Source organism: Electrona antarctica, assembly GCF_951216825.1.
Source record: "Electrona antarctica genome assembly, chromosome: 10".
NCBI classification, from domain to species: Eukaryota; Metazoa; Chordata; class Actinopteri; order Myctophiformes; family Myctophidae; genus Electrona; species Electrona antarctica.
In genome coordinates, this window is record NC_136791.1 from 9,974,316 (window position 1) to 9,996,336 (window position 22,021).

The 22,021-nt window shown below is 45.6% G+C and overlaps 1 protein-coding gene across 1 annotated transcript; it reads left to right on the forward strand.

Moving 5' to 3' along the window:
- Window positions 1–2,117: 2,117 nt before the first annotated feature.
- oit3 (oncoprotein induced transcript 3) lies at window positions 2,118–21,245 on the forward strand (the record flags this gene model as incomplete). Its single annotated transcript, XM_079512939.1, has 8 exons — window positions 2,118–2,376; window positions 6,079–6,189; window positions 14,965–15,087; window positions 15,217–15,339; window positions 16,624–16,784; window positions 17,343–17,755; window positions 20,264–20,363; window positions 20,988–21,245. Exons 1-8 carry the CDS (start codon window positions 2,133–2,135, stop codon window positions 21,243–21,245), a joined length of 1,533 nt encoding a protein of 510 aa, XP_079369065.1. The 5' UTR covers window positions 2,118–2,132.
- Between the last annotated feature and the right edge of the window lie 776 nt (window positions 21,246–22,021).

Consider the following 22,021-nt stretch of genomic DNA (forward strand, 5'->3'; position numbering starts at 1 on the left):
TTCAGATCTTTAGACTTAAAGCTGTAGAAAATACGTGCCATTAATATATAGTGGCTGCAAAGGTTATTTATTATTTTTTATATATAGTTTTAAAGATATTTTGGGGGCTTTTCTGCCTTTATTGATAGGATATAGTGTAGGAAGAGACAGGAAACAGGGAGAGAGAGACTGGGAATGATACGCAGAAAAGGTCGTTGCGATCGGGAGTCGAACCCAGATTCAGATTCGGATTCATTTATGTTTAATGCGTGGCCCCCAGTGCTCCCCACCAAATGACCGGAACTACTTAATAATCACCAAAACCAGACACAAAGCAAAGTTACTATATTTACCCAGGGTATCTGGGCTAAGCTCAAGAACTTGTTTCCAGCCAGGCCCTGCTCATAGAACATTTCATGGTAGTGGTTCAATGCCTTGCTCAAGGGCACTTCAGCGGTGGTAATTTTAACGTGTCGGACCGCTGATTCGAACTGGCGACCTTCCGGTATCAAGACCGCTCCGCAATCCGTTCGGCCACCGCTGCCACACAATCCGTGATAAACTGCAACCAGCTCTCGTTTTGTGCTTTGGACGTACAGAATGATTTATAGGCCTACTACTGTAGCTTCAAAGTCACAGGTATTTATTGTGCTCTTCCTTTCAAGTGATAACTCATGCACCTTTTTTTTCCCAATGGAAATATCCTAAAAAATGGGGTCGTATTATAATCGGGGACTAGACTATTTGACATTCAATGTTCTTTTTCCACAAATGGGTCTTGAAATATGGGGGTCGTCTTATAATTAGAGTCGTCTTCGGCAGAATCGGCACAATGCGGTAATTACTCCAAAAAAAGGCACATGTTTGTGCGAGCATGCTCCCTCCTCTCTCCTGGAGCAAATTAACTGTAATAGACAGCTCAATTTACAGGATAGACTGCTGCCTGTACCCTAACAAAAGAGTGACCTTACAAATAACCTTAATACCGCTGGGAGGAAATCATTTAACATTCCTCAAGCCCATCTACATGACTGAAAGACTACAAATGCTAACTCATGCCTAAAACCGTACAGAATGTATAAAAAAAGGAAATAAAGAAAAATGAAACATTTCTGAAGAAAATAGACTCCTCCACTTGTTTTGGTCGTGTCATGTCGCCCACGACACGACCAATACCAGGGTATGTAAAGAAGAAAAATAAACGAGAACTGGGTGCATTATCTTATGAATAAACAATGTTTTGATTGCAACCTTTGCCTTATAATCGCTTCAGGAAAATAAAGGAAGATATCACACTTTGTATGCACATTATATATCATTTTAATGAGGTATCTAAAGAGCACTGGGTACATTTCTGACAGCTTCAGTATGGGCTGTCATCACAAGAATCGCTTGACTGGCTGCGAATATTTGACAGTCTTGCGATGACAGCTGGCACATACAGCGGGCTTAAGTAGTTAAATAAAGAACCAAGTGTGTACTGTAAACCTACATTGACCCCCACACACACACACACGCACGCACGCACGCACGCACGCACGCACGCACGCGCACACACACACACACACACACACACACACACACACACACACACACACTTACTACTTATTACTTATTACTTATTATTTTTATTATTATTATTTATAAATACTTTGAAGATTTTCATTCCGTTACAGTGTTGTTCATACTGTATCATTATCAAGCATCATATCTATTGTTGGTTATCTTGTTGGGTCCATTTCTCCCATTTTTCAAAGAATACAGTCTCTTGCAATCTCAAGTTGTGAGTTAGTTTCTCCATTACAAATATCTCCTCCACAATGTTTAGCCTGCATGCTCATGAATTGGAGGATCTGCTTTGTACTCAAATAGCCTAAACCAAATATCGGCTAACACAGATATAGGCTACTGTATAGTATACTTGGCCAATTCATTGTGCATCTCTGTTTTTAACCGGCACCGCCCCAGCCTTTTATTTCTAATTCAATGTTTCTCTCTCTCTCCTCCCTCTGTCTGTCACAGCCCTGGACCCATGCTCCGCATACATCAGCCTCAATGAGCCTTGGAGGAACACAGAGTTCCACGTCAATCAGTCCAAAGGCGTGCCCCTGTGTGACAGCCATGTGTCGGGAGAGTGGTACCGCTTCACGGGCATGGCGGGCGACGCCATGCCGACCTTCTGCATCTCCGAGAACCACTGTGGCACCCACGCGCCCATCTGGCTAAACGGAAGTCACCCTGACACTCGTGACGGCATCGTCACCCGTCCCGTCTGCGCCAGCTTCAATGACAACTGCTGCCAGTGGAACGCCAGTGTGGACGTGAAGGCCTGCCCCGGGGGTTACTACGTCTACCGTCTGCCTAGGCCCTCCGTCTGCTTTCATGTCTACTGTGGCCGTGAGTAAGGAGGACATTATAAACAAGAAAACAGAAACAGTACACAGTTAGGTCATTTTTGGCTGGTCTCGCTCTAGCGCCACAACAAAAAAACTGTATCTAATAATTGTGTAAAAAAAGTGATGTAATGTGCATCACAGTACTTCCGGTTGAAATGTTGCGCAATAACATAGTGTCATGGTGTTTATTAACTGTAGATGGTGCAAGTGCATGAATGGTGAGGAAAGCAGCTATCATCCTCTGCATAATACCATATTGTGCCGAATAAGATGACCCCCATTTTTCAAGATTAATTTGTGGAAAAAGAACATTGAATGTCAAATAGTCTAGTCCCCGATTATAATACAACCCCATGTTTTGGGGGAAAAAACGTAGTCTTATATTTAGGCCAATAGGGTACTTGTCGAGTCATTTTCATGAGAACAAAGCTGTCTCGAACTCCATCGCCATCGTCTTGGATTAGTGTAGCCTGATATAAGGTTGAAAATGGGTAACGTATCCCATCATCCTTTATTTCATATAATTGGTCCTCATTAATGGTGCCAACTATGTGGTATGAGGTGAGCTGTGGACAGTTACCATTGGTATCACGATCATCATCGGTGGTCATTTCAAACTTTTTATTTTATTTTCTATTGATGCTAGAACAATGGCGTCCATTCTGGACGGGAACCCCTTTTGGTGTTTTAACTAAGCATTATGTTATACTTATAGCTATTGAAAAATAGCAGATCTACAAGCTTGTAGCGTGCCACCGAGTGGCGCGCTACGAGCTTGTTAGGTCTGCTATTTTTTATAAAGCTATAACTTCCCAGGAAGTTATACGTCTACTGTACGTCATATTAGCTTGGAATCCCCATCGATGATGTCATTGGTAGGCAGCTTTTTGAACTGTCCACACTCCACAGCCCTCCTCTGAGATAACAGAGTGAGAAGACAAAAATAATAATGATGAGCCCTTAGTGAGGATAATTACAGCTCAATTACAGGACAATTTTATGAAGATAAGATAACAAGTGAAATCCTCCTTAAAACGGGGAAAGCATCTGTGTTATTTTACATTTTAGCGTCGTTGGCTATTCAAAAATTACAGACATACAGTACAAGCTCACAGCACGTCACTTGCATGTAGTCCAGTAATAATGTCATTTGACCTCAATCTAATTGCAAAAAACCCAAACTCAGCTGATTTTGCATCTACAATATAGTAATAAGTTCAGTCACACGAGAGAGACTCGGAGTAGAACCGCTGCTCCTTCGCCTGGAAAGGAGTCAGCTGAGGTGGTTCGGGCATCTGGTTAGGATGCCTCTCGGGCGCCTCCCTAGGGAGGTCCTCGACGCACGTCCCACTGGGAGGAGACCCCGGGGCAGACCAAGGCGCAGTTGGAGGAAAAACATCGACTCGGAATCCCCCAGGAGGAAGTCATTAATGTTGCTCTGGAGAGGGAAGTCTGGAGCACTCTGGTGCAGAGTCCTGCACGGGTCCAATTTTCGATACCCGCACCCGTCCTGCCCGTCAATCATCAGTTCCGCAACCCGCCCGTTACCCGTGATTTATATAAATCTCAAAACCAGATCCGCCCCGCCCGTCAAAAAATGGACCCGTTACCCGCCCCGTTACCCGTTCGTATCACAGCCACCGATAGATATCATTGACTTTATTTCATCCAACACCGCATGTGGTGGTGGTGGTGGCGGTGGGCGGCGGCAGTGTGTTGCACACGGAACGGAAGACATGTAGTTGACTGAGGCTACTGCTGCTTATTATCACAACATAAAGTTATATCATGATTTCGACTTAAATGGCATATTGGAATAATATATCAACAAGGAGAGGATGATAAAAAAAGATTAGCCTGATGAGTCGACCGTCTTGATCCAAGGCTGTTTCAAACACGGTCATCACTCATCAGGCTAATCTTTTTAACTTTATTTACACTTAGACAGAGTGGCGCATTAGGCCAACATTACCTGGGTTAGCTTTACATCTTGTGTTGAATGTTGGCATTATAATCCCTTGGTGTTTCATCAGCGCGAACGAAAATATAGGCTACAGGCTGCAGCCTGGTGATAAAAAAATAAACTCCACACGTGAAATGCTACGATAAGGAAGCAAGGATTCGGCCGTGATGTCACTGCTATGCAACAAGGAAGTAGAGCAGCACAGCAGCAGAAACAGAACGCCATTATGAAGGAATCAGCAGTGATGTGACATCACTGACGATTCCTTGGGCATGTGACGGATTTAACTTGTCTCCGCTGTTGAGGAAAACCCCCAGCTCAGCTGCTGTTTATAACATCGCGCAGTGCGGGTCCACTGATTAAAAAAGGTCACCCACCCGCGTTGCGTTGCGTTCCGCCCGTACCCGTACCCGTTAACTTATAAAGGTATATTGTCCCGCCCGTTCCCACCCGTCAAACTCGGGTACCCACGGGAAACCACGGGTATCCGACCCGTTGCAGGACTCTGCTCTGGTGGAGCTGTTGCCCCCGCGACCCGACTACGGATAAGCGGTTGAAGATGGATGGATGGATGAATATATCAACAACAGAAAAAAAGTTGCCTGGAATTGTCTGAGGGGAAACTTGCCCAAATGTGCTGACATCATCACATTTGGGCAAGTTGCTATGGCCAAATTTAGCCCAATGAGTGTTTTTGTGCAAAACGAATGCTTGGAATGGATTCAGCATCATGAAAACCCCCTAGTTTGACATGTCACATGCAACTTAAAGCATAAGGAAATTTAGAAAATATTGCCTTGTAATAGGATGTCAATGGTGGCCATACTGTACAGGCCATTTTCAACACTTTCCCCTCAGACAATTCCAGGCAACTTATTATTATTATTCAGGATATATTGAAGATGCAAAATCAGCTGAGTTCGGGTTTTTTGCAATTAGATTGAGGTTGACCCTGTATTTTCCATAGATGTCCTGTACTAATGTGCTATTTGTTTAACATTGTTTTCAAATCTTGAAAGTGTGAGAACTACTGAAGAAGGCATTGTAGAATCCACTCATGTCTTAAGTGTTTAATCACATGAACCCTCTCTATTCTAGGGCAAACGTCCACCAAAAACAGCCAGTCTACAAGCTCACAATGTGTTGCTATGGGATGCATTGTGAGCTTGTAGATAATTTTTTGTCAAAGATCACATTTTGTGCCCAAGACGTCTGTGGACGTCTTTGGTATTACCGCACGGGCAGAGCCCAAGACGTCTGTGGACGTCTGTGAAAATAAATAAATAAATATATATATATATATATATATATATATATATATATTTATTTATTTTATTTAAAAAAAATCAAAAAAATCAAAACAATGATTTTTTCTTTTTTTAATACGTGGTGCCAAAGTTTGTGTTTTCGCCATTGAGAATGTATTTGGCGTTTAAATTAAATAACTCAGAAACTATAAAACATTTCAAAGTAAAAAGTTCCAGCATGTGTCTCCACAGTCAGCTGAATTATAAAAAATGTGAATGGATTTTCTAGGTGAAAGTGATTTTTGGGCAGTTTTGCGTGGGCTCTCTTAAGTGTAGAGGGCAAAAAGGATTTGTTCAATCAACAAACACTGATGATATCACTTTGTGCATTCAGTGCTGTCACTCAGTGGGTCGTTGTGTGCTTCTTATTTGCACGGAACATACCGTATCTTTGAGGTGTTCTAATCTAAGTGTATGTGTTGTGTTTGTGCAGATTTCTATGACATCTGTGATGAGGTGGAGTGCAGGGGTCGACCGTGTCCCGAAGCGGAGTGTCGCTGTGCCCCTGGAACTTTTCTGGGAGCTGATGGACAGACTTGTCTGGGTGAGTAGGAGAAGAGAGAGAGACGGATGACAGGTAAACAGATATTGTATTCCATTATTTCCCAAACAGTGGGACGCATGCTTGGGTCACGGACCAATCAAGAAAGTCACAACGTTTCATCAATTGAAAACAATTCCAACATTTTTCAAAAGTATTAAAAAAAAAAAAAACAGTAGTGAAATTAGCAGGTCTGATATTTTCACTAGTTTGTGGACGGCAAACGTCTAATTTATCTTTTGGGTCTCGAGCTAAACAGTTTGCAAACCACTGCTGTATACATTTCACTGATGTTAGGACAGCAGAGTCACTGCCCATATTTCGCCGCAGGTTGAAAACCCACCTCTTCAGGAAACACTACCCTTCCTCTCTGCCTGACCTACTTGTTGTTAACTAGTTGTACGAACGCTTGTTTTCTATTGTTGTATTGTTTATTGGATCTTGTTTAGTCGATACACTTAATTGCTTTAGCTCATGCTCATTTGATTTAGCTATTTTGTCTCATCTGTTTAAGGAAATAGGTAGCTGATATATTGCACTTTTACCTTAGCACTAGGTATACTCTTGGTTGCTTGTTTTTGCAGAAAATGCACTAAAGACTTCTGGTGATTAGTAGTTTTTGTTCCCTACCTATGTTGAATACACTTATTGTAAGTCGCTTTGGATAAAAGCGTCTGCTAAATGACTGTAATGTAATGTAATGTAATTTCAGTGAGAGACGCCATTGTATGACAGAGTATAAATCAGTGTTGTTTTTGTCGGCTATTTTTAAATTTAGTCTCAGTCTTAGTCCAGTTTCAATCACCGTTGTTAGTTTTTATAGTATTTTGTCAAACTCATCCTATTTTTATTTAGTCATGTTTTAGTCGACTAAAAATCGAGCATTTAAGTCTTAATCTTAGTCCAATAATCTGTAAATGTATTTGTCTAGTTTTGGTCAACAAAAACTGTTGACATTTTAGTCTAGTTTTAGTCTGACAATTATTTTAGCCCTTTACTTTTTTGTCAGCCAATATGTTTCCATCTAATCTAAAAAAATATTTCACATAGCATTTTCTGTCATCCTTTTGATGAAAAACACAATTGTAAGAAATACATCCAGGAATGGAACATGTTTTGATTGAATCTGCAAATGTATTTGGAACCATAACCAGTCGCAGAAATATCGATGCTTGCATCCTGTTTAACTAACTGATCCCAGTACAGTACAACAAGACAACACCAAATGATTGAACCAATGTCCAGTTCAACCAACTGAACCCATGCAGTAGCCTACCTCCAGGGTGGTTGGTTTACCAGGCTAGTAGCCTATAGTCTAACAAGACAACATCAACATCTAGTTATAGAACAATGTCCAGTTCAACCACTCTGACGTGGTTTCGTCAGATGATTCTCAACTGATTCTTGTAACTTGGGGTCACCTTTTAACAATAATCAAGAGGTGCAATCAGGTGCTCTGAATTCCAGGGCTGTTATTAAGCTCAGCAGTCCATATACTGAAATAACCATGACGAAGTATAATTACAATCAGAATAACTTTCAGAAGCATTCAACCAAGCCATTTAAATGGTGTGCCTTTTATATTTTGAATAGGAGCACAATTACCTATATTGTGCTTCAAGCGAGCATGATGGAAAACCTATTATAATGACTCACTCCCACTGGGTTAACAAATGGATACATAATTGCTGTCCAAGTGTTCAGACTTCAGATCCACCATGGGTGAGCAGTGGGTCTGCACAAACCTTAAAGACATAGGTAAATGAAAAATATGTTTTTCACACTTAACCCATTTTGACCTGAGATCAGATTCAAAAAATGTCTTCTACATCCTGACAGTTTTCTGAAAAATCTTTTCTATGTCAGTCGTTCTTCGATTTTTCAAAAATAGCAGACCTACAAGCTCGTAGTGCGCCACTCGGTGGCGCGCTATGAGCTTGTAGATCTGCTATTTTTCAATAGCTAAAGCATAACATAATGCTAACACCAAAAGGGGTTCCCGCCCAAAATGGGTCTATAATGAATTACTTCCTTTGAACGAAAACGCGATGCATGATGACGCGTCTAGACCCGCATGAATACAAATTGTAACATGTTGACAGATTTTCAACCATTTTGGGCCAAGGTGCGCTGCTTTTCTTTTCTACCTTTCAGTAGAAAGGTAGGTTTTGACATTTTCTATGTATGAAACATATAATAAGCTTCTGGCTAAATATGTTTCATTGTGCTGGGTGTCAACCACTTAAGTCTGGAGCTCTTTGGTGGAGCTGTTGCCCACGCAATCCGACTACAAATAAGCGGTTGAAGATGGATGGATGGATGTACATATCCACATTCATGGATAAACACGCCAAAATAGATTCATTAGATAAAAAATCACACCCGTGTGAACTGAGTGGTGTAAGGTCTTATATAGACTGATCAGCTGTGGTCTGACGTAATGTCTGACGTAATGAAATCACACCCGTGTGAACTGGGTGACCATAGCAACCATGCAATTTTTTTTGGTACGGACAGACACGTAAACCAACAAAGATGAAATCACACCCGTGTGAACTGGGTGACCATAGCAACCATGCTCATTTTTTTTGGTACGGACAGACACGTAAACTAACAAAGCCAGTTGTAGGAGTGGTTTACACCACTCAAAAATAATAATAATAAATCACACCTGTGTGAAGTGAGGGGCGCTAATATATTAAAGTCTAACTCATGTTGATTAGGTGATGTAATGGTGATGTAAAACAAACATTGTTAATGGCATTTAATGTTTGTGTTAGGGACAAGATGACGTACATTTTCCCTTCATTGTCAATGGCGTTTTTAAAACAAACATTGAACTAAAAACAAACATTAAACCTGTATATCAAAAAAGAAATCACACCCATGTGAAGTGAGGGGTGCTCTTATCATCATACATCATCAATATCATCCATCATCATACATCACATTGCGTGCTCAACCATCAAATCATCACAAAAGTCATTCAGCCAATCACAATTTGCGTCCTCACTTTTCCGTCTTCACTTTTATCTTCAATGTTTGTGTTTACACAAACACGAAAAGCTCGGCATAGGAGGGGCAAGGGCCCCTCAAAAATATATTTTATGGGATTTGGGGGTTTTCAGGCATGGGGTTAATAGGGGGTTAATATGCATTAATTAATAATGCATTAATCATGAATCAAATACATTGTGCATACCCACATTCATAAACACTGTAGAAAGAAAATGTGATGCATTTAGAGTCTAAATGCCAAGTATTTCTGCATTAAATAATATAAAGCTTTATTTTCAGGGATTTGTTTGTAATGCTCAAGGGATATCACTGGGCATCCTCTTGATTATTGTTAAGAGGTGACCCCAAGCTACAAGAATCAGTTGAGAAAAAAACTTTATCTGACGAAACACGTTCACCCCCACGGCTCCCAGACTACCACACACACACACACACACATTGATTGATTGATTGAATTTTGATTGAAAAATGTATTAACAGTTTGCAGAATTACAGTACATTTCAAGCACAAACTCAATACAAAGGCTGTTAACTGTGAGTGGACGACCCAATTAAGCATTACACTTGTTTCCAATAGGGTCCACCATGTTCAAATCATCAAAAACATTTAGAGACGTACAAATAGACACTTCTATATAGACAAAGGACAGAACAGGAATTACACACACACACACACACACACACACACACACACACACACACACCTGCACGCACGCACGTATGCATACGTGTGTAAAAAATTGTGTAGAATAGATCATTTAGAAGTAATTTAGAAATATAAATTGACTTGTCTTTAAGTTCTACTCTTGTCCACTAGTCCCTCCCTGGCATTTCAGTATAGTTTTTAATTTGTTGGCGAAATTGTCATTATATTTAGTTTTAGTCATCATAACTTAGTTTTTATCTAGTTTTTATTTGTTGACAAAATTGTCAGTATATATTTAGTCATAGTTTTAGTCATCGTAGCTCATTTTTATTTTGTTTTCCTCAGTGAATAAGGGCAGTTGACGAACATTTTTAGTTTTAGTTTCAGTCAACAAAAACAACACTGGTAAATGAAGCATGACTCAGGGAGATAAGGGAATCCACAGCGTGGGAAAGATTCTTCAGAGTAAAAAAAAAGTTTGAGAGAAATAAGGCAAAACAAACAAACAAACAAACACGATTTAAATGTTTTGTTTGGCTTACTTGTTATGGATTTTAGTGACTTATTCCGTTATGTATGTTCAGGATGAATCTTCATTTCAATCTATTTATACTGTTTAGTACGCTGCTTGCCAACAAGAACAGATTTCCATGCTTCAATGCCTGGTGATAGCTTATCTCTATGGAATGTTCCCAATATCACCATGGAAACAACACATTTGCAGCATCCGACAAGCCAACAGTCCACAGCATAATGTAATTATTTTCTACAGTCCTCAGACTAATATTATTGGGCATAGTGTATCTGAGCCAACGCTGGCGTGCTCTGTACACAGTACCCTTAAATTAACACAAAGGTTAGAGTGTGCATTTGCTGACTCAACGTTGAGCAGAGTGTGGCAGCAGGATGCCAGCGGGGGAGGGGATTAATTGATTAACCATATTAACCATATTAATTAATTATGGTACCCACTCCTTTTGGGTACTGGTATTTTGTTTTTTTCACGGTCTAGAGGTGCAGGGTGGCCGTGGCGGGGGGTGGCAGCAGAGTGTCATGGTCTAGAGGTGCAGGGTGGCCGTGGCGGGAGGTGGCAGCAGAGTGTCACGGTCTAGAGGTGCAGGGTGGCCGTGGCGGGAGGTGGCAGCAGAGTGTCATCGTCTAGAGGTGCAGGGTGGCCGTGGCGGGAGGTGGCAGCAGAGTGTCACGATCTAGAGGTGCAGGGTGGCCGTGGCGGGAGGTGGCAGCAGAGTGTCATGGTCTAGAGGTGCAGGGTGGCCGTGGCGGGGGGTGGCAGCAGAGTGTCACGGTCTAGAGGTGCAGGGTGGCCGTGGCGGGAGGTGGCAGCAGAGTGTCATGGTCTAGAGGTGCAGGGTGGCCGTGGCGGGAGGTGGCAGCAGAGTGTCACGGTCTAGAGGTGCAGGGTGGCCGTGGCGGGAGGTGGCAGCAGAGTGTCACGGTCTAGAGGTGCAGGGTGGCCGTGGCGGGAGGTGGCAGCAGAGTGTCATGGTCTAGAGGTGCAGGGTGGCCGTGGCGGGAGGTGGCAGCAGAGTGCGCTGGTGTACAGTAACGAACTAAGTACATTACATTTTACTGAAGTACTGTACTTAATAATAAGTACAAATTTGAGGTATTTGGGGCGATAGCCCCTCTTATGTCCAGCTTTTGGTGCATGTGCTAACACAACCTTTGTCCTACACAAATATGTAGTGACAATGAATAGACAATTCTGAGTGTTCGTGTAAACACAAACATTGCATAACACTTCTGATTGGTCGGAATGAGATGATGTATGATGATGTATACGATGATAAGATCGAAATAGGTTTTTCCAATTTTCAGTACGTTTATTTATTCTACTCATTGCATCTAAGAGGCAAATATTATTATTACTCCACTACAATTGTTTGGAAGAAAACAAAAGCGTTACTAGTTTCAAGTTACATTAACCACTTCAGCCGTATATACAGTACGCGTACATTTCAGCCATTTGAAAATAGTAGATCTACAACCTCACAATGCATTGTGCGCTATTTTCAAGTTCTATCTCTACTATTTTGTATTTTAAGTACTTTTCCCACCACTGGCACAGTGGCACTATAGCGGGAGGTGGCAGGAGGACAGGCAGTAGAGGGGGTGGTGTTACTGTAGCAGGATGGCAGTGGAGGAGGGAGGCTGTTGAGCAGCTATACTGTAGGATGGCAGTGGAGGAGGGAGGCTGTTGAGCAGCAGCTCTACTGTAGGATGGCAGTGGAGGAGGAAGGCTGTTGAGCAGCAGCTCTACTGTAGGATGGCAGTGGAGGAGGGAGGCTGTGGAGCAGCAGCTATACTGTAGGATGGCAGTGGAGGAGGGAGGCTGTTGAGCAGCAGCTCTACTGTAGGATGGCAGTGGAGGAGGGAGGCTGTTGAGCAGCAGCTATACTGTAGGATGGCAGTGGAGGAGGGAGGCTGTGGAGCAGCAGCTCTACTGTAGGATGGCAGTGGAGGAGGGAGGCTGTTGAGCAGCAGCTCTACTGTAGGATGGCAGTGGAGGAGGGAGGCTGTGGAGCAGCTATACTGTAGGATGGCAGTGGAGGAGGGAGGCTGTTGAGCAGCAGCTCTACTGTAGGATGGCAGTGGAGGAGGGAGGCAGTTGAGCAGCTATACTGTAGGATGGCAGTGTGGGGGGGAGGCTGTTGAGCAGCTATACTGTAGGATGGCAGTGGAGGAGGGAGGCTGTTGAGCAGCTCTACTGTAGGATGGCAGTGGAGGAGGGAGGCTGTTGAGCAGCAGCTCTACTGTAGGATGGCAGTGGAGGAGGGAGGCTGTTGAGCAGCAGCTCTACTGTAGGATGGCAGTGGAGGAGGGAGGCTGTTGAGCAGCTATACTGTAGGATGGCAGTGGAGGAGGGAGGCTGTGGAGCAGCAGCTCTACTGTAGGATGGCAGTGGAGGAGGGAGGCTGTGGAGCAGCTATACTGTAGGATGGCAGTGGAGGAGGGAGGCTGTTGAGCAGCAGCTCTACTGTAGGATGGCAGTGGAGGAGGGAGGCAGTTGAGCAGCTATACTGTAGGATGGCAGTGGAGGAGGGAGGCTGTTGAGCAGCTCTACTGTAGGATGGCAGTGGAGGAGGGAGGCTGTTGAGCAGCAGCTCTACTGTAGGATGGCAGTGGAGGAGGGAGGCTGTTGAGCAGCTCTACTGTAGGATGGCAGTGGAGGAGGGAGGCTGTTGAGCAGCAGCTCTACTGTAGGATGGCAGTGGAGGAGGGAGGCTGTTGAGCAGCAGCTCTACTGTAGGATGGCAGTGGAGGAGGGAGGCTGTTGAGCAGCTCTACTGTAGGATGGCAGTGGAGGAGGGAGGCTGTTGAGCAGCAGCTCTACTGTAGGATGGCAGTGGAGGAGGGAGGCTGTTGAGCAGCTCTACTGTAGGATGGCAGTGGAGGAGGGAGGCTGTTGAGCAGCAGCTCTACTGTAGGATGGCAGTGGAGGAGGGAGGCTGTTGAGCAGCTATACTGTAGGATGGCAGTGGAGGAGGGAGGCTGTTGAGCAGCAGCTATACTGTATGATGGCAGTGGAGGAGGGAGGCTGTTGAGCAGCTCTACTGTAGGATGGCAGTGGAGGAGGGAGGCTGTTGAGCAGCTCTACTGTAGGATGGCAGTGGAGGAGGGAGGCTGTTGAGCAGCAGCTATACTGTATGATGGCAGTGGAGGAGGGAGGCTGTTGAGCAGCAGCTATACTGTAGGATGGCAGTGGAGGAGGGAGGCTGTTGAGCAGCAGCTCTACTGTAGGATGGCAGTGGAGGAGGGAGGCTGTTGAGCAGCAGCTATACTGTAGGATGGCAGTGGAGGAGGGAGGCTGTTGAGCAGCTCTACTGTAGGATGGTAGTGGAGGAGGGAGGCTGTTGAGCAGCAGCTCTACTGTAGGATGGTAGTGGAGGAGGGAGGCTGTTGAGCAGCTCTACTGTAGGATGGCAGTGGAAGAGGGAGGCTGTTGAGCAGCAGCTCTACTGTAGGATGGCAGTGGAGGAGGGAGGCTGTTGAGCAGCAGCTATACTGTAGGATGGCAGTGGAGGAGGGAGGCTGTTGAGCAGCTCTACTGTAGGATGGTAGTGGAGGAGGGAGGCTGTTGAGCAGCAGCTCTACTGTAGGATGGTAGTGGAGGAGGGAGGCTGTTGAGCAGCAGCTATACTGTAGGATGGCAGTGGAGGAGGGAGGCTGTTGAGCAGCAGCTATACTGTAGGATGGCAGTGGAGGAGGGAGGCTGTTGAGCAGCTCTACTGTAGGATGGTAGTGGAGGAGGGAGGCTGTTGAGCAGCAGCTCTACTGTAGGATGGTAGTGGAGGAGGGAGGCTGTTGAGCAGCTCTACTGTAGGATGGCAGTGGAAGAGGGAGGCTGTTGAGCAGCAGCTCTACTGTAGGATGGCAGCTGGAGGACCAAGACTCCAGCAGTCAGAGAGAGAAGTGTATGAAGGAGGCTTCACAGAGATGGAGGCACAGCTAATGAGGGGTGACAAATACACTTTGAGAACCCCGCGCCGCGCGCCAGTCCCTTCGTCACATCGTTCACTCATGGACCAAATGTGTCAAGTGAGGCCCACACTGACAAACGCCTGATGCCTTCTTTTTTTACTTTGTCTGCCAATGATGTCTCCTCACTCTCATCATGAATGCCAGCTCTTTGGCTACAGACAATTCATCCGCCTCCCTTTGTGTCTGTTTGCAGCCATATGGTATTTATCTTACAAGGATGGATGCTAAAGATGAGTGGCATTGGCAATCAACGAAAGTTAGTCAGAGGAAAGTATTTTAGTCACTGCTGTGTGGCATATGAGCTTGGTCATTTACACTAAGCATACTGACGATAGCATGATCTGGTAAACTCCATTCAACTGGACCTCCAGGTATACATACTGTAGAAACCAAACTACAACCATTAACATTTCGTTGTGTTGTGTTGTGTTGTGTTGTGTTGTGTTGTGTTGTGTTGTGTTGTGGTGTGTTGTGTTGTGTTGTGTTGTGTTGTGTTGTGTTGTGGTGTGTTGTGTTGTGTTGTGTTGTGTTGTGTTGTGTTGTGTTGTGTTGTGTTGTGGTGTGTTGTGTTGTGTTGTGTTGTGGTGTGTTGTGTTGTGTTGCGTGTTCAGATGTGAATGAATGTGAGAAGGACAACGGGGGGTGTGCGGAGGTTTGTGTCAACACCAAAGGCTCCAGGCGCTGTGAGTGCGGGCCGGGCCGCGCGCTGGCTGAAGATAGACGCAACTGCAAAGGTATAATAAGGCAATGTTCCTGTGTTTTTATTCATCATGCGGTGCTGCAGGTGACTTGGTCATTTAACCGCGTGGCGTGCTTTATCCTTGTGGGTTTTCTTTTTCTTTCTCCTTGCACCGTGCATGCAGAGATAGCTGGCTGTCACGCCAACAACGGAGGCTGCAGCCATGGCTGCTCTGCACTGCGGGACTCCTATCGGTGCCATTGTCCTCGCGGGCTGGAACTGGGAGAGGATAAACTCAAATGTCAAGGTGAGATTTAGATTAGTGTGTGTGTGTGTGTGTGTGTGTGTGTGTGTGTGTGTGTGTGTGTGTGTGTGTGTGTGTGTGTGTGTGTGTGTGTGTGTGTGTGTGTGTGTGTGTGTGTGTGTGTGCGTGTGCGAGATATGTTAATAGATGCCTGAATGTTTGCTTGTTTGTCGATGTGTGTGTGTACTGTGTACTTTTTCTGTTATCAAAGGGTCTCAGAAAAAGTTCACCTGTGTGAGTGTACTGTATACTACTACTGTATGTACAGAATGAAAGAGAGACTGACAGAAACGTCAGCGGCACACAAGCAAGTTCGCAGACAGTTAGACAGGCGGGGGCGGGGCGCCGCGGGCAGACAGAAAGACATGCACTAGATAGCAGGTAATTGGACCGTTTCCCATCATGCCGTGCGTGCCTCAGCGTGCCTGTCTGTCTGTCTCCTTCCCTCCGCTGCCTGTCTGTCTGTCTGTCTGTCTCCTTCCCTCTGCTGCCTGTCTGTCTGTCTGTCTCCTTCCCTCTGCTGCCTGTCTGTCTGTCTGTCTGTCTCCTTCCCTCTGCTGCCTGTCTGTCTGTCTGTCTCCTTCCCACTGCTGCCTGTCTGTCTGTATCCTTCCCTCTGCTGCCTGTCTGTCTGTCTGTCTCCTTCCCTCTGCTGCCTGTCTGTCTGTCTCCTTCCCTCTGCTGCCTGTCTGTCTGTCTCCTTCCCGCTGCTGCCTGTCTGTCTGTCTGTCTGTCTGTCTGTCTGTCTGTCTGTCTGTCTGTCTGTCTGTCTGTCTGTCTGTCTGTCTGTCTGTCTCCTTCCCTCTGCTGCCTGTCTGTCTGTCTGTCTCCTTCCCTCTGCTGCCTGTCTGTCTGTCTCCTTCCCTCTGCTGCCTGTCTGTCTGTCTGTCTCCTTCCCTCTGCTGCCTGTCTGTCTGTCTCCTTCCCTCTGCTGCCTATCTGTCTGTCTCCTTCCCTCTGCTGCCTGTCTGTCTGTCTGTCTCCTTCCCTCTGCTGCCTGTCTGTCTGTCTGTCTCCTTCCCTCTGCTGCCTGTCTGTCTGTCTGTCTCCTTCCCTCTGCTGCCTGTCTGTCTGTCTGTCTCCTTCCCTCTGCTGCCTGTCTGTCTGTCTGTCTGTCTCCTTCCCTCTGCTGCCTGTCTGTCTGTCTGTCTCCTTCCCTCTGCTGCCTGTCTGTCTGTCTCCTTCCCTCTGCTGCCTGTCTGTCTGTCTCCTTCCCTCTGCTGCCTGTCTGTCTGTCTCCTTCCCTCTGCTGTCTGTCTGTCTGTCTCCTTCCCTCTGCTGCTGCAGTGCCGGTGCAGTGTGATTCCAGCTCCATCAGGGTGTCAGTTCCCAAGGACCTGGTCGGAGGGCTGGACCTCTTCCTGTCCAACTCCTCGTGCCGCGGGGTCTCCAACGGAACCCACGTCAACCTCAGCTTCAGCCTCAAGACCTGCGGCACCGTGGTGGAGGTCAGTGCCCATGCAGGCACGTGCACACACATAGACATCAAAGGCCCTATACGTACCTGTCTGTAAAACAACTGCCCTTTCCAGACCACGAATGCAGCATTTACGATGATGGAAGGAAATTATTTCATGAAAAAGAAAATGAAATGAAATTATGATGAAAGAAATGCCACTCCTTTCCATGCCATACCGGAAGGCAGCATTCGGGAGAATTGCTTTTTTCACAAAGTCTCCTGAACTTGAACGCAGCATTTTGCGTTGAACTAATTTGAACAAATATAGATAAAGTGCTATTCATCTCTCATGTTGGCCTTGGGGGTATATGTAAGCCCCCTGCTCTGTGTGGGGAGGGGGACGCACGCAGCACTGTGAGCCGACAGTCTGTCTCGAGAGAGAGAGTCTGCTGACCCCATGACCGCATCACCTTCCACCGGACTCTCTGGGCCCAGAGGAGCTATTAGGCTTTTCCTTTACCTTTGGTGGCTCAAGGTCACAAACTCCTGGAAATGTCAGTGAAACTATATGAACTGAATGTCCCCCCCCCCCCCCCCCCCCCCCCAGGTAACGGACGACAAGATCGTGGGCACTAACCTGGTAACGGGCCTCCCCAGGACCAGCCCCGGCAGCAGCCGCGACATGATAATCCGCACTAGCAAGCTGCTGCTCCCCGTCACCTGCGAGTTCCCCAGGGAGTACCAGGTGTCGGACGGCTACCAGGCCACCCTGCGCAGCTCTGCCCTGGAGCTGGCCGGCCACAGCGAGGGCGTCTTCCCCTTCTCACTGGAGCTCTTCAAGAGTGCCGAGTTCTCGGAGCCCTACAGCGCCCCGCCGCAGCTCCGCCTGCAGGACTCCCTGTTCTTCGGAGTGGAGCCCCGGGAGAGGGTGGAGGGGTTGTCTGCGCTGGTGGAGAGCTGCTTCGCTACGCCCAGCCCCAAGGCCGACCAGGCACTGAAGTATTACCTCATCAGGGATGGGTGAGTAATGGAGCAGTGAGTCTCTTTTTTTCTTTTTTCAACAATTTATTTTCCTTTTTCCCACACAAATGACAATACAAATACAAAAAACAACAATGACACAAGACAATTACTCATATAAAGAAAGCAAAACAATAACCAAAAAAAACCAAACAACAACAGCACTACTCCTCTTCAGCTCCATCCGTCTCTAACCTTTTTGAGTGGTGTAAACCACTCCTACAACTGGCTTTGTTAGTTTACTGTCTGTCCGTATGTCTGTCTGTTCGTACCAAAAAATGAGCATGGTTGCTATGGTCACCCAGTTCACACGGGTGTGATTTCATTACGTCAGACATTACGTCAGACCACAGCTGATCAGTCTATATAAGACCTTACACCACTCAGTTCACACGGGTGTGATTTTTTGATATATTTCATGGACGCCCAGTTTTACTGTAGGCTATATGCATTAGAGGCCACAAGCCACCATTTGATACACTTTTTATTTCTGGGACCCCAATCTGCACTGTAATATCGAGCCAAATCCGTGGACACATTTGGTCCCTAGACCCGACGTTGAGTATTATCAATTGACTGTACACAGAATGTGATGCATTACAACAGGCGATGTATGTATAGTGTGGTCATGAGGGCTGGGCAATACGTCAATATTATATTGATATAGTACTTTACTTACTTATGCCTATCGCTCCTTTTCATGGAGCATAGGCCGTTGACTACAGTTCGCCAGAGTCCTCTATCCTGGGCCTTCTTTCCCAGCTGTTTCCATGTCAGTCCACACTGCTTGATGTCAGTCTCAAGGTCCCTGCGCCAGGTGTTCTTTGGCCTCCCTCTCTTTCTTTTGCCTTGTGGGTTCCATCTAAGGGCTTGTCTTGTGATGCTGGTATTGGGCTTCCGAAGTGTGTGGCCGATCCATCCCCACCTTCTTCTCTTCCACTGGTGGTAGACTCGCTCTCTGCCAGAGGTCATTATTGATATATATATATTGATATAGACATACAGTATATTGATATGACACTATATATTATCATCTGTGATTTTGGATATTGTAAGTATATTGTAAGTGTATAAGTATATGATAAGTATTGTCTTTTCCTGGTTTTAATCACTTACGCCAGTGGTTTTCAACCAGTGGTCCGGGGACCACCAGTGGTCCTTGAGAAGGTTCCAGGTGGTCCCCATGCAGCAAAACGATGGAATTTAGCTGCATGGTATTTGGTCATAAACGTGATATTTAATTGTGTCCATATCGCCCAGTGTGGTCATTATAATAAAGTGTTTCTCAAACCGTGCATAATGGTAAAGGGTGCATTTATATAGTGCTTTTATCCAAAGCACTTCACAATGTGCATTACATTCACACACAGATGGTGACGGAAACCATGCAAGGCACCAACCTGCTCACTGGGAGCAATTAGCTAGGGTTCAGTTTCTTGCTCAAGGTCACTTTGACACGAACCCAGGGGGAGCTGGGAGATTGAACCGGGAACCTTGTGTTTCACAAGCGGTCGCTCCTACCTCCTGAGCCACTGCAACTCAAGTGCCTTGCTCTGGGGCACGATGGCAGTAGTAGTATTGGTTATTAATCCCAGCAGCAGCTTCCAGGCCTGCTATGTGTACTACAGACTCTAACAATTCAATAATGTCCAACACGTCCAGAAGCAACGGCTGTATGTGTCCTACTACTGCACCAGGCTTTCAAATAAGCACCTTGATGCTTATGAGACAGAACATCTCCATTCCCCTCGGAGGAAAATCAAGTGAAAAATGCCACTGTTCTTTCACTCTGATTAATGTTGGGAGCAAACAACAGAATAGATACAGAAGAATGGGGCTTAGGTAGAGAAAATCGAAACACGGAACTGCATGCCTTATCAGAAGCAAATGGGAAACACTCAATGCTTGCTGAATGTCATCCCCCGCCCGAATCCACAGGGATTGCTCTCCTTTTGCTTTTCTATAGACAGGACAAACAATGCACTTCCAGGTTTGTGACAGCAGCACGACGGCTCAAAAGCCCCAAGGCAGCTAATGGTGATGAAATAACAGCTTGTTAGAAAAAAAGAATACACACTTTCACTTAGGATATCTAGGTATTGTGCTAAGACACTGGTTGTCCCCAGGGGTCCCCAGCTAAATTAGTTAATATTTTAATAACATTAATCTGATGTTATGGGGTCCCTGGCATAACATATTTTCAGATGGGGCTCCGCGGCCAAATACATACAATACAATATGGAGGTTGTTGACATTAAAATGTATTCCTGTTCTGTCTATAGAAGTGTCTATTTGTACGTCTCTAAATGTTTTGATGATTTGAACATGGTGGACCCTATTGGAAACAAGTGTAATGCTTAATTGGGTCGTCCACTCACAGTTAACAGCCTTTGTATTGAGTTTGTGCTTGAAATGTACTGTAATTCTGCAAACTGTTAATAAATTCTTCAATCAATCAATCAATGAGAATCTCTGTGTTAAGATATTGATTAAACTCTCCCCACCCAGCTGTATCTCAGATGACACGGTGAGACAGTATACCTCCAAGGACCAACTCTCCAAACACTACCAGGTCCCCGTGTTCAAGTTCATCGGCAAGGACAGCCGTGTGAGTGAGAGAAGCATGCTGAGAGCCAACTGGCCGGTCTCACTCTTTGTGCTGCATATTATTAATGCATAATCTAATCTGTGTAGAAATGTAGACGCTTCACTATTTGTATGCAGAATTATATTTCAAACCAGCGTTGTATATGCAAAAAGGACCAAGGCACTCTTGTAGAAAAATCAAGCAACTTTAATTTAAAGTGGCTAATGCATTGCAAGATTAAAACGCACCTACGTGTTGCCTTCATCGCCCTGATGCCTTCATTAGGGTGGCTAACAAGATTGTAGATAAAACATGGCTTTTATAGGATATTACATCACAGGTTTATTACCATACAGATTGGTGGCGGGCTAAAATAAACCACACGTATAAACAAGTATATAGCCTCACAAAACCCACCATGAACATATACAGCAAAGATATAAACAATGCACTTCTTGATCAATCGACTAATCGAAAGAGTAATCAATAGTGTGTGTGTGTGTGTGTGTGTGTGTGTGTGTGTGTGTGTGTGTGTGTGTGTGTGTGTGTGTGTGTGGTGTGTGTGTGTGTGTGTGTGTGTGTGTGTGTGTGTGTGTGTGTGTGTGTGTGTGTGTGTGTGTGTGTGTGTGTGTGTGTGTGACACAGGAGGTGTTCTTGCACTGTCATGTGTTGGTGTGCGGGGAAGGAGACTCCCGCTGTACTCAACACTGCGCGGGGCGCGTGCGCCGGGGGCTGAGGGCCACCGGGCCCCAGAATCAACGTGTGCGCCGGGGGCTGAGGGCCAACGGGCCCCAGAACCAACGGGGGCTGAGGGCCACCGGGCCCCAGAACCGGGGGCTGAGGGCCAACGGGCCCCAGAACCAACGTGTGCTCAGTGGCGGCCCCATCTTCATCCTGCCTTAGCCCTGACAACAACAACGTCCTGCTGCCACGCCTGCGGCCATTGGCAAACCACAGTGAATCACCGCTAGACACTTAAACCCTATACTTAGCTGACCGGAGTCCCCCGGGAGGGGGTAGTAGTGATCCATGCACGCACGCATGCACGCAGGGATTGCACGCACGCACGGATTGCACGCACGCACGGATTGCACGCACGCACGCACGCACACACACACACACGCACACACACACACACACACACACACACACACACACACACACACACTCCACTGCATTGCCCCATAAACATACCATAGTATACAAACTTCACTGAATATAAATCCCCAATGTAAGCCATACTGTATATTGCTGTGGTTTGCGGCATTTCTGGTTAATCATACATTATAAGCTAAGGCTATCTTTGCCACTTTGCCTGGCCACACAATTTGGTTGCATTAAAGTGACTGACATTTCTATTAGAAATCATTTGGAGGAGAGCAGTGCTGCAGTTCATTTATGACTACAACCGGTCAACATCGTTTTCTAGGTCAGTTGTTGGATGCATGTCTCAAGCTTGATTACTGTGGCCTCCGTTCAGATTTGGCATGGTCAAGAAATTTGTTTATATTTTACAGCAATTTACCGGCTTGAAAAACACTTCTAGAACGTCCATAGACAATTTCTGTCTCATTTCCAAATTGTAGGTGCCTATTGTTTATAGAGAACGTTCATGTGACATGGAAAAGAAATAGTGTGACTAAAGCCTGATTCAAACTTCGTTATATGACAGAGGTATA